This window comes from Trichomonas vaginalis, chromosome I, assembly GCF_026262505.1.
Source record: "Trichomonas vaginalis G3 chromosome I, whole genome shotgun sequence".
Lineage (NCBI taxonomy): Eukaryota > Parabasalia > Trichomonadida > Trichomonadidae > Trichomonas > Trichomonas vaginalis.
Window position 1 is genome coordinate 225,734 of NC_067203.1, and position 12,258 is coordinate 237,991.

Consider the following 12,258-nt stretch of genomic DNA (forward strand, 5'->3'; position numbering starts at 1 on the left):
CAATACTACTGAAGAAACCCATTTTACTAGTAGTAAAAATCTAATGTCCGCCTAGTCTCTTACGTTTCCTGTTGAGTTCCATAGCATTCTTTAACTGGAGCTCATACATTCTGTTTCTCCTCTGGTAGAAAACATATTCTGGGTCAACTCCTGTGTTCGAGTCATCTGCATAAAGTTGTTTATATCCCACTTCAGGGTTTGTATAAAACTCTTTCCATCTCATATTTGCATACCATGGTAGCAAACCTAACGCAGCGTCATTTGACATGGCAGTTTGCATTTGTACATCTGTTGGCACTTGACCATAGTTTGCCATTGCAGTTTGTATTCTAACTTCATTTGGAATATTCTCTGGGTTTGGTTGTCCAGGTTGCTGTGCATTCGCTAAGTTCTGTGCGTCCATTTAATATTAGATAAAAATATCTCTTACGAGTACATATACTGAACATTTGCAGGCATTGGTTCATCTTCATATTCTCTGTACTTTTCTGCCACGTCAAATAAATAAATGACACAATGGAAAAAAACTAAAACTAACAATCCGATTTCAAACCACATTTACTTACTAATAAAATTTCTTTGTTATGACACTTTCTCCAGTTTATAGGACCTCTCTCATGTTCTATCTTGTCATATCTAAACTCATAGTCGTTTATATCTTCTAGCCATTTCATGACACTTTCTAAACCACTTTTATCGGATGTAAAGTAAAAGCATGGATGGTTATGTATAACGTCTAAAGTTTCTAAAGAGTCTCTCAAAGTCCAGTCTACTTGGTATTGAAAATCCCATGTGTTATAGAACGGCGGGTCTACTATAAAGAAAACATTTTCCTTGTCTTTATATTTTTCATACAACTCTGTCCAATGACATCTCACAAACTCTATACCCTCAATATATTTTTCTATGTCCTCTTTGAAAACATTTGTATAGTTAAGATATAAAACTTTTGACATAAGTGTTTCAATGTCATGAACTCTTATAGAACCACTATATAATAGTCTAGCAGATATACTATCCCAGTCTATATATTCTGCTTTTTTCAAAACCTCTCTCACAATATTTTTCTTATCTAATGGTATACGTTCCATCTTACCTATAGGTATCTTTTCTTTCAACTCTTTCAATATATTGTTTGTGTCTGGTATATGTTTGAGACGGTCCATATAGTTGTCGAAGTCATTGCATATAATCTTTGAGTCTGGGAATATTGTATGACATAAATGGGATATATAGAAACTTCCACCGAACAAATCTACAAATGTTAGACCATTCGGTAGTTTCTTAAGTTCTCTCAATATAATATCTTTACATCTACTCTTATTTCCAAAGAACGGTAACGGAGGTTTTGTAAAATTCATTTATATATAATAATAAAAATGTTTTTTTCCTGAAAAGTGACAGAAAAGTGACAAAACATGAAAACATATATAATTTGTGAAAAGCGACACATTATATAATTTTTCGACCCAGAAGAAGGCTTCTTCCCAGAAGCAATGGAGGAAGAAGAAGAGTCCTCCGAATTCACACCAGAAGACTAACAATTTTCCGAATAAAAACTTCATTTATACTAAACATCTTCAGGGCTAGAGGGCGCAACGCGCCTGGAAGCCCCACTTACCTGACCTATTAAGTTCGATAATATATAGTTTTTTTTTATTTTAAAATTGAATGCATACAACATTGCTCCTCTGGAGTGAATTAATTAGTTCCAACTTTTTCAAGATTCTACAGTGTAATATGCTCCTTGGAATGTCTCTTGCATGAATGTTTTTGTTTACCATCTAAAGAATTAAGATTTGAGATACAATAATCTTTGGAAAAGTAGAGGATACAACAATAAAGTATGTTCTTTCGATACATGATATCATTTTGTTACAAAAATATTCTTACTTACTCATGATTCAAAAAAAAAGGTTGCAGACATACTAAAATGTTATTTATGTGGCTTGTATTTACTAGCATATGTAATTTGGTGCTAACGTATACCATCAATTTCATTATAACACAGACATATATATTACTATTAGAATTTTATTTTAATTCAATGATAAAATCAAACATTCCTTTTTGAAAATCGTTCTATCTTGTTATTATCTTTGAATGCTGCATCAAGAACTAACAATTTACAATTTTTATTCAAATTATAATATAAAATTATAGCATATTGGTTTTCAAAGTATGTTTGCTAAAAGTAATTGCGCTTATCGTTTACCCCCGCATTAACACATATAAATTTGTATTAAAAAATGATATCAAATCAAAAATATGGCTTCCTTGCTAAGAAAAGCGTCAAATTTATTATGTTTCTCCTTAGCCGAAAGTGTATAAATTGGCAGTTAGATTTATAGTATCCTAACTGTTTTTTGTAAAGTTCGTCATATCTTTAATGGTACTATTTCAGCGTGTACAATGAATACAAAAATTCTAAGAGTGCCACATAAAATAGTACTTTAGACTTGAGTTAATGCTACCAAGCAAATGTTAAAAAGATGACTTTAGTGTTTTGATAATCAAAGATTAAAATCATTATTGTCTAAATCAATAATCATAACGACAGAAGTTAATGTTTTTTCATCAGTGCTTTAAATCCACTTTTAAAAGTATACCTCAAAAATCAAAATATCAAAAAAAATCTAGTTTTTATGAATCTAAAGCTTTCTATAGTTCACATGCAAAAACCTTTAGTTTTATACTTTTTTATGGTTTTCATGAGACAAAAAGTTATGATTTAATAATTATTTTTAATTTTCCGCTGTTATCAACATAGATGACAACTTCATACACTTAGTTATCTAATATCTTGACTATTACACTCCTTAACCCCCAACATTCAAACAAAAACCTTTACGGATGCCTAATATGAAATTTTCTTTTTTAAAAGACATTTCTATCAATAAATTATTTCTGGTAGTTAGACAAAGACCATTTTCTAAGTTGTTCAGAACTGTTTTCGTGCAAATTATCTATGAATGGGCTTAACAAGTTTAATCTGAAAGTTATTTCCAAAACAGAAATGCATATACAATCAAAAGAATATATATTTATGCCAATAATTGATGCTGATGTGGTTTTGCAATTTTACAGTTATTCACATATCATTATGCATTAAATTTTCATATTTGCTTATTTTTCTATCTTTTATCTTATGTATGATGAATTTCATAACTATTGGATATGATTTCATCATTCATATTGCATATTTCCATTTTGAAATTTTAGGAATCTTCAATTTTGGATGGATGTTTATAAAGTAGCTGTTGTAAATGGAATTTAAATTAGTAGTGACAACATTTGGTCATAACAAAATTGTATCTTGTCGATTACAAAAAATTAATTTCAAAATAATTTCTACAAGTGAAGCAAAAAGATATTAAATATCATTACCAATTCTATTCTAGTATGAAATTATAGAAAATATTAAGTTTATTTTATTCAGATTGGTCTGACATTCTCTCAAAAAGTTAATGAATGTTGGATTCTATATTCCTCTCTCAGACATCAACGAACTTAAAAAGAAGATTGAAGAACTTGAAATTGAAATAAAAGGAGACCGAGAAACGTTTTTAGTTAAATTTAATCAAGATATTCGAAAACAAATTTACAAAAGATCATTTGAAACTGATGTTCAGGTATTCCCGTATACAGGAACCGGAAAAATGCATATGTATAAAGCCTACCTAGAAGACTTAGACGCAATAAAGGCTGAAATGCGCAGAAGTCTGTTGAATAAGAATATTGGAAGAAAAACAAAGGAAATAGAAGAAGACAACGATGATCACCAAGACAGAACTTACTGGAATACAGAATTTCCGGAACATGTTCCTGAATTTACAAGAAATATTATACATACTATTAATGGAAAACATTTGTAGAAAAGATAAAAGAGGTTATAGATATGGATGTGAAAGTGAATTGGTAGATTTGGCATTCTTAATACATAGCAAATCACCAGCAGCATATGATGTTCTCTTGGAATTTTGTTTACCTTTTCCTACGCTTGTAACATTGTACAATAGGTTTTCATGAAGACATAAATGAATATGAAAACAGTTTTTAAACATGCTGAGCTTATTCCGCGAATGTTAGAAAGCATGAACTATCACGTAGAAAATACACCTGAATATGAATGGACAATAGCAATAGATGCAAGTTAGTATACATATCATGGGTACGGAGGCACTGCGCGCCTCCTTACCCATTATATGTGAATTTGACACTTTACAAAACCGCTAACGTATATTTTACAACACAAACACAAACACTAACTTAACCTTAAATATTTACAAAGCCGCCAACCACTTCACTTCACTAACATTTTCGCTAACGACTTCACTAATGAAAAAATAAACGTTCTCACTAACGTTCCCACTAATGTTCTCATTTACAAAAGTATTGCAGCGCTTCCCATTGCTGTGCTTCACACAATAGTTCATATTCTTCAGTATCGCTGCTGTCACTCCAATCGTCAGAGTCAAAGTCACTGTCAAAATAAATGTTAGTAAGTTTTGACAAAGCTAATGAAACACGCTTACCGTTTGTATCTATTGCTTTTATATATCTCCCATTATGTTTGTTGTCATAAACGCTCAAACTAACTTTACCCTTTCTCCCTCGTATCTGATAGAATGTATTTTCACGAGGAACGAAGAACAAATTCTTGAACTCATGACCGTTGTAGTTTGTTATCTCAATAGTTTTCGTCATTTATATAAAAATTAATGATATCACCACCCTCACACGTATGAAAACATAGCACAAAAATAAATTTAGGTGAAGTGGTGAGATCTAACCTCTTTTTTCACCTGTTTTTTCACCCTGTTGAATTCATTGCTTTATAACTCTCTTCCTTGGTTTCTTTTTAGTTGCTTTCTTCACGTCTGTCTCCAGCTTGACTGTCTTTCTTCTTCGGCCGTAATGATACCAGTTACTTCCACCAGTCAATGGGTCAAATGGTCTTTCGTAAGGGTTTCCATACATTCCATAGGGACCATACGGAAGAACTGCTGGTGGAAGTTGTGGAGAAGAAACATTTTCTTTAGTTCCATCGACTCTATTTAAATGCATTGTTTCACCTTTCATCTGGTCATTAAAGTCTTTTGCGTGTTTTGCAAACTCATCGTCCTTTCCTAAAGCATTTTCTGACTCAGTAGCAACCAAATTGGATGCTTTATTTATGAGCCCTATTTTATTTAATCTTAACTTCTTTGCAACCCAGCCTCCAATCTTTCCTTTATTTGCATCTAATGTCTTCGAAACCCTTCCTCCACTCATTTTATTTACTGCGTCATAAGCTCCAAGTGCTTTTGCTCCAAATGCTAATGCTTTTGTTCCCATTGCGCCTAAAGCTGCCCAAGCTACCATTTACACCATATTAAAATCATCTCTCTTCAATATTATCTCATAAAAGTTCTCGTTACTGGAGAAAGTCAATGAAACATAAACATTCTCACGGGCTTCGCCCTCACCGCTTTGCGGTCTATCTAACTTCTTTCTTATATCATCTATACGCTTCAAAATGTCTGAACAATTGCTAACATCTTCTACAACAGTTATTTCATCATGAATGACCTTCAAGAACAAGCTCATTTAATATGCTATTAAAATCATCTCAATAATGAGTCCATCCTTTCCGTCTTTGGGTAGCACAACATCTTTCATTGAAGAAGGTTCGACAAGTCTTATGTTAAACTTACTGACAAAGTTTGTTATACTATAATGCTTCGGCGGCGAATACATGTAGTTTGAAAGACATAATATAGATTCTTCAGCAAATTCACTTATACTGGATTTTATAACAATGTTCTCACGAGACCAAATACCACCAATTGACAATCTTGTAAGCAATCCTGCTGAACCTTCTACTGTAAACGTCGATGGTAACATTCCACGAAGGTCATCTATTGACATCGTTGAGTCACTGTATTTAAATATTTTCTTAAAGCAATCGTCATTATCTAACCATGCAATAGCTTTGAAGTTTTCATTCGAATAGACATCTGCTTCATTAAATGTAAATCCTGACTTCTTTGCAGAGACGACTTTAAAATCTATTGAGTTTGTTTCAAAATTATATGCTATGGTAACTTCTGAAGGTAATGGATGTCCTTCCGCAGTAAGTTGTTCTCTCACTACCGTTTGAAGCTTTGTGTTAAAAACTTTCATGTCATCTCCTGTGTCTAAGTTCACATACACAGCAACAGGGAAACTATCTTGCTTCTTTGTTTCATCATTATACCTCAAAACATTAAAGTTCTTCAATAATATTGTTCTTCCTGCTGGAATACTTCGAACCTGTCTGATTTCAATAGCTTTCTCACCTCCTACATACTCTACCCAGTGTCTTGGATATTCATAAGTATACTGACTTTCTTGAATTTTGGTTGTTTTCATCATAACATGTTCATAGTATATCTTTATACTCTTGTCAGTTAGACTCGGTGCTATGTTCTGAATATTTCTGACTTGCATTTTTAATGGAGATAAAATGAAGCATTTAATACATGACGTAGATGAAGACATGAATGAAAGCAGTGAAAAGCTCAACAGTTCTCTCATTCTTCCTTTCAGTAAAGATTATGAATTCTGTTCAAATGGTGTGTATTTCTATTGTGGAAAGATGGGTTCAGGTAAGACATTTAACCTCATTCGTCATATACTCATAACAGAGCGTTTAGGAAACGACTCTTACTATGACCAAATCATTATATCAGCAACTTCAGACTCTATGGATTCAACAGCGAAAACATTTATGTCAAAAGTTCAAGCCTCTGTCGTTAAAGTTCCAGACAGTGAACTCATTGAATTTCTTCAACGTTACATTCGACGTAAGAGGAAATATTATGCCATCGTTGAATTTATACAGTCAGGAATGCAAAAGACTTCTGAGGAGATGGAAAGAATTATTGACAAACACCACTTACGTCAATACTCAGGAGTTTACGATATGAAAAGACTTACAAACTACATTCTGTCAAAACTTTCAAAATACCCCTTCAAAAAGTATCCATCAAACACTTTATTAGTTTGTGACGACTTCGCCGGAAAAGGTTTAGTGTCAAAACCAGACTCACCATTAGCTAACATCATTACTAAAGTCAGACATTACCATTTAACTGTAGCAATACTTATGCAAACATGGAGGTTTTTAGCTTTAAACATAAAACGTCTCATAACTGACTTCGTTATCTTTCAAGGTTTCTCACGCTATGATATTGAACTCATTTGGAAACAGTCAGATATAACATTACCTTTTGAAGAAATTTGGGAAGCATATAAGTCTCTCATCTCTCCTCGTTCATACCTTGAGATTCATATCATGACTAATACCATTAAAGTCAAAAATATTCCATGGGAACGACCAACATTGTTTTAAAGTTTAACCTTCAATTGACTGATGGTAAACAAATTCCATGCATCTCTGTCGCCATTTCTGTTAATATTTTTGCTGTCATTCATATCATCCACTTCCCCATCCGTTAGCTTTTGAGGATATGCGTTAGAATAGCTGTTCTTAAATGAAGGCTTTTCACCTTTGAGAGCATAAACTCTATAACTTTCTGCATACTTTATGTTTGAACCTCCTGAGCCATCATTGACATAAATTTTTATAGGCTTCCACCCTTTGTTCATGTTCCTGCTTCTTCCCTTAGCTCTTTTGTTCAGTAGTTCTACATCTTTATACACAGCACCTGTCTCAGTGAATTCAACAATATTTTCATTCGTTAGCTTTACATTCAAACCCTTGTCGAGTATATTGTTCATTTCATACATATAAAAGGTTTTTATTCTATATGAAATGAGAAGCAAATCCATCATAGCTGGTGCCGTTAATGTTCCAATTGAACCAACATCAAATGTTGACTCACGAACGACAAACAATATTGTCATAAAGAACTATAGTTCGGAGTGTTTGAAAGAAAAAGAACCAGAACTTAAGTCGGTGAATTTAAACTCAGCTTCAAGTGCAAACGCTAACGCTACATCAGATGTTAAGTTAGAGTATCCACCATTAGACCAAATTCTTTCAAGAGAAGCCAACGACAATCCTTACACAAATGTTCAAACAAATCCTTCAGATAACGTAGACCATTACCTTCTTCAGTTATATCAAACTATCTTACTCAAAGACGATAAGAAGCTTTTGACAAATCTTATAAGCAAGAACCAAATAATTCTAACAAAGGAGGACCTTGAAAATGTTATCTCACGAATAACAGGGAAACAATGTGTCATTGACTATCTCGACCCTGAAATCGAATGCTGTGGTCAAACTCCACTATTCATGAAAATAGGTAACATTCGCATCATTGAAACACCAGGAACTACAGGAGTTGAGTTTAAGTATAAATATTCGAATGAATATACAAAACTTTCAACAGAATATAAACTTTGTTTGAAATATGTTTTAGTAAATTAAAGCAGTCAGGACCTTCGGTCTTGGCGCTTTGCGCCGTCAGTCAAAAAAATTTCAAGTTAGCAATTTGTAATATCTATCCAAAACTTCTTCAACAGTATCGAACTCATCTTCATAATGCAAACCTAATCTTATTGACTTGGTGCAGTTTTCACTAACACAATATTTTTCTGTTCTCTTGACTGACATAACTAACTCATTTGTTTCATCAAACAGCAACAACCAAAGTTCATGACCTAATACATAACATTCATACTTTATATTTTTAGCTCTGAGTTCTCTTGTAAGCTGTTGCATTTAATATTTTCTAAAAAGTCAACTTCAACAGTCATTCGCACTGGTGCCTTCAGTTCTATAGGCTCTCCTTGAAAGTCAACAAGTCTGAATTGCATGTCTTTCAAATTATGAGATATAAAAATTGCTCACATTTGCTCACATTTTGGCACTTTTTTGTACGTTTGTCAAAAAATTGTGAGGAAGATCTCACAAAAATAGTCAAAATGTGAGCAAATTTTGAGAATTGCTCACATTTTGACATACGATTATTTTCATACGTTTTTTTGATGAATTCTAATAAAACTTCATTACCACTTTCAGAACGAAGCGTAACTTTTCAGCACGTAACGCTCTATCATGTGTAGTGACATATTATTCAAAAAAACTCAGATTGCTTATCTTATAATAACAATTTCATTAGAAAAAATGCACGATTTCACGCTAAAACTTTGAAGCAATTCTTAAATTCGGATAAAAAATCGATATGTATTACACTTTAAACTTCAAAAAATGGTTCAAAATTTAGACTTAGTTTATCTTAACAATATAGCAGATTTTAAGCCGAACAAGTAGGAGTAATAGAAATAGCTCTTGAAAATAATTACAATTAGTAATATGTAAGTCAAAGTTCGAGTATTCTAATAAATAAACGTTCCGGATTTTCTTTACTACAAGAATCAATACTTAATATATAGAAGCAACAGTAAAAACTTATTAGAGATTCAAAAAGAAAGTTGACTAAAGAGAATCTTTTTATATAAGTAATTTTATTTTTTTGAAATACGAGATCGAATAAACATGTATTTTATTTTATTACTATAATAATACGTTTTTACATAGTAAGAAAGTTTAGAGACTGAAATGAAATTAAAAATTGAGAAAAAAATAAAGCTTTTCTATAAAAATTCATATTAATATATAGTATAATGATATTACAATTTATTGATAGTTGTGTTAGAAAAAAGGTACATTCACTATTTTTGACAAAATTTTAAATTTTCATGGGGTTGTAAATCTTATAATAACTAGATGAATAAGGAATAAATCCCAGTATGATGTGCATCATTATATTAAACACTATATGTAAGGCTGGTGATTCTATTAACACTTATGAAGATCTATAGTATTTGAGCAGATAAATTTGATAATTTCCAAAACTCTTATATTTCAAAATTAAAGTGTGCGAATGCATTTAAATGAGAGCAAAAAGAGATTGATGCTGTTAAAACTATGTGTTAATTTGCAATTATTTCGCATCACAAGAACTACCCAGTATATTCGGCTATCTTTCTTTGCAATTATTCTCCATTATACATATAATATAATGGTTAGGGTTTGAAGAAAAGTTACTAGAGAATTATTGACTTTTGAAATAATGCAGAATTTTACTTGAAGAAATCATTAATTTATGAGTTCCAAATTGCTAAGCATGACGAAGGATCATTAAATTTGCTACAATTAAATACACTTATTGCAGAATTAAGATTTTTGAAATTAAAAGTTTGAAATATTGCCTTTTTGAATAAAAATTTAAATTTTATTATATAATCATGATAATATCTTATAGAAATTAAAAGAAAATATTTTAAACCATTCAAATATTTTGAATGTCTTATCAATTTAAAATATTAAAAGATAGCTTGATTTTATCATCATTAGTTGTTATCAAAGTTTTCTTCTTTTGATGAACAACAGTAAATGATTTGTTAATTACTTGTCTTCCTTTTTCGCAGCAAAATCGAAAGTTATGATGATAATCTTGCTCTCAATTTTGAAACTCTCTGATTTACAAGTAAGCATTCCTTTGGAAAAGCAGTCCTATTCTGTTTTCAAGATATTTTAAAGCCTCAATTTCATACAATGCGCAGATCTATTCGAAATTGCAAGAACTCTCAAGAAAAATGCAGCAGCAAAGAAGATTCCATAGTTTCTAGCATCAAAAATTTACAACCTTAATACAACAGTTAAAGAGAAGCTCGAAAAGAAAATATTTAACCATAAAGCTGGAAACCATTCGATATCTACTATTGGATCTAATAAAAAGTTAATTATAACATATTTAACATGCTATTTGTTGACTTTGTTCCATTATATTACCATATATACCTTTTTGAAATCTAAAATATTTTTACAATTTTAACCATGTGTTGTTGAAACCATATATCAATCTTAGCTAAAGTATAGTTTATGAGTCTGTCACCATCTAACGTATGAATTTTCAAAAATGTCAAATATGTTCATTTTTTCTGTAGATTCAGCCATAATTTCACGTTGTTATACTATTCAACTATTATTTAATATTTTTATCGATTTAAATATATGATGAGATGCTTAGTTCTCCTGGAAATCGATTTTTAATCGCAATTTTAACTTTCCAAAAAAAATTCAAAAATAAAAATCCCTCTCAATTTTCTAAGTTTTATAACTCGCCAAATCTCTAGCCAAATTTTTTTGGCCCGTATAAATATTGTTTGGCACTATATAGGGATGCTATTTATCATATTTTCATCCCATTTTACTGTTATCGCCTAGTGAATGTACCTTTGTTAGAAAAAATATACAACTAAAATGTCAGTTTTAAAAAATTTAAAAATTATATTAAAACAATAGTCATTGAGGATGGTTAATTGCAAAAACTCAAGAAACTATCATTATCTCTCTTTGCTTAACACATCTACAACTGGAAACATCATTCCAAATGAAGTTCCTCAGTCTCGTCAAAATTTCTCTCTCATCTACAACAAGCTTAACTCAAAACTCAAGAAACTATCATTATCTCTCTTTGCTTAACACATCTACAACTGGAAACATCATTCCAAATGTTGCATTCAAGAATCCTATTATTATTCTTTCTTTCAATCTTTTATATTTACTCTTTAAATTCTAATATAATATAAATTCTTCATTTCCTTTGTTTAAACTTTTTTCATTTTAATACCATTTTATCAGATAGTAATTTTTGTTTTTCTCTGACCAAAAATCTTCTCAATTTAACTCCACCTTCACAAAAATTCATTGAGTTCTCTCAAAATTCTTGTATTTTTGGTATACTTAAAGTATCATCTTCAAATATTTTTTTGGAGAAAATTGACTTTGCATAATATCGTAATACTTTTTAAGGCAGATAGATTTACCGTAAGTTGAAGAACTTTTAATTTGAACAGAAATTATTCAACAAATATTCTTTTTATTTGATCAAGATACGTATACCAATATGATCTACTTGCTAGGGATATGTAGATCACGTTCAGAATTTGCCAAGTTTGGTGAATATCTATGGGATTAGGGACATCTATTTAATTTAAGAACTAAAAATTAGCATAGGCGTATTATGCTGTTACTGAAATATATTTTGGATGTATAAATTTTTACTTAATACTCTTTTATTGTTATCATTTTTAAAGATTTTTTATTATGAGCAAAAAAATGGCAAGACAATAATATATTGTACATGCAATTTATTATTACTGAATAAATTTATCAATCAAATTTGATCACATACAATTTTTACAGATAAATACATTATCTCAAAAAATATCTATATATTAGTATATGTTACACGAAAT

The 12,258-nt window shown here is 30.9% G+C and overlaps 6 protein-coding genes across 6 annotated transcripts, besides 3 other annotated features; 2 read left to right on the forward strand and 4 right to left on the reverse strand.

Moving 5' to 3' along the window:
- Window positions 1-4,151: part of a mobile genetic element that runs on past the window's edge.
- On the reverse strand, window positions 534-1,361 carry TVAGG3_0900330 (phage tail repeat-like family; the record flags this gene model as incomplete). Its single annotated transcript, XM_051251281.1, has 1 exon — window positions 534-1,361. One exon carries the CDS (start codon window positions 1,359-1,361, stop codon window positions 534-536), a length of 828 nt encoding a protein of 275 aa, XP_051076855.1.
- Window positions 4,152-8,823: a mobile genetic element.
- Window positions 4,828-5,364, reverse strand: TVAGG3_0900350 (protein of unknown function, DUF4107 family; the record flags this gene model as incomplete). The annotated part of the gene is made up of 1 exon (XM_051251282.1): window positions 4,828-5,364. The coding sequence occupies one exon, from the start codon at window positions 5,362-5,364 to the stop codon at window positions 4,828-4,830; it is 537 nt and encodes a 178-aa protein (XP_051076856.1).
- Window positions 5,590-5,910, reverse strand: TVAGG3_0900360 (uncharacterized protein; the record flags this gene model as incomplete). The annotated part of the gene is made up of 1 exon (XM_051251283.1): window positions 5,590-5,910. The coding sequence occupies one exon, from the start codon at window positions 5,908-5,910 to the stop codon at window positions 5,590-5,592; it is 321 nt and encodes a 106-aa protein (XP_051076857.1).
- TVAGG3_0900370 (uncharacterized protein) lies at window positions 6,521-7,055 on the forward strand (the record flags this gene model as incomplete). The annotated part of the gene is made up of 1 exon (XM_051251284.1): window positions 6,521-7,055. A coding segment is annotated over one exon (535 nt), but the record flags the coding sequence as incomplete, so codon positions are not given.
- Window positions 7,372-7,773, reverse strand: TVAGG3_0900380 (uncharacterized protein; the record flags this gene model as incomplete). Its single annotated transcript, XM_051251285.1, has 1 exon — window positions 7,372-7,773. One exon carries the CDS (start codon window positions 7,771-7,773, stop codon window positions 7,372-7,374), a length of 402 nt encoding a protein of 133 aa, XP_051076859.1.
- Window positions 7,799-8,419, forward strand: TVAGG3_0900390 (uncharacterized protein; the record flags this gene model as incomplete). Its single annotated transcript, XM_051251286.1, has 1 exon — window positions 7,799-8,419. One exon carries the CDS (start codon window positions 7,799-7,801, stop codon window positions 8,417-8,419), a length of 621 nt encoding a protein of 206 aa, XP_051076860.1.
- Window positions 8,823-12,258: part of a mobile genetic element that runs on past the window's edge.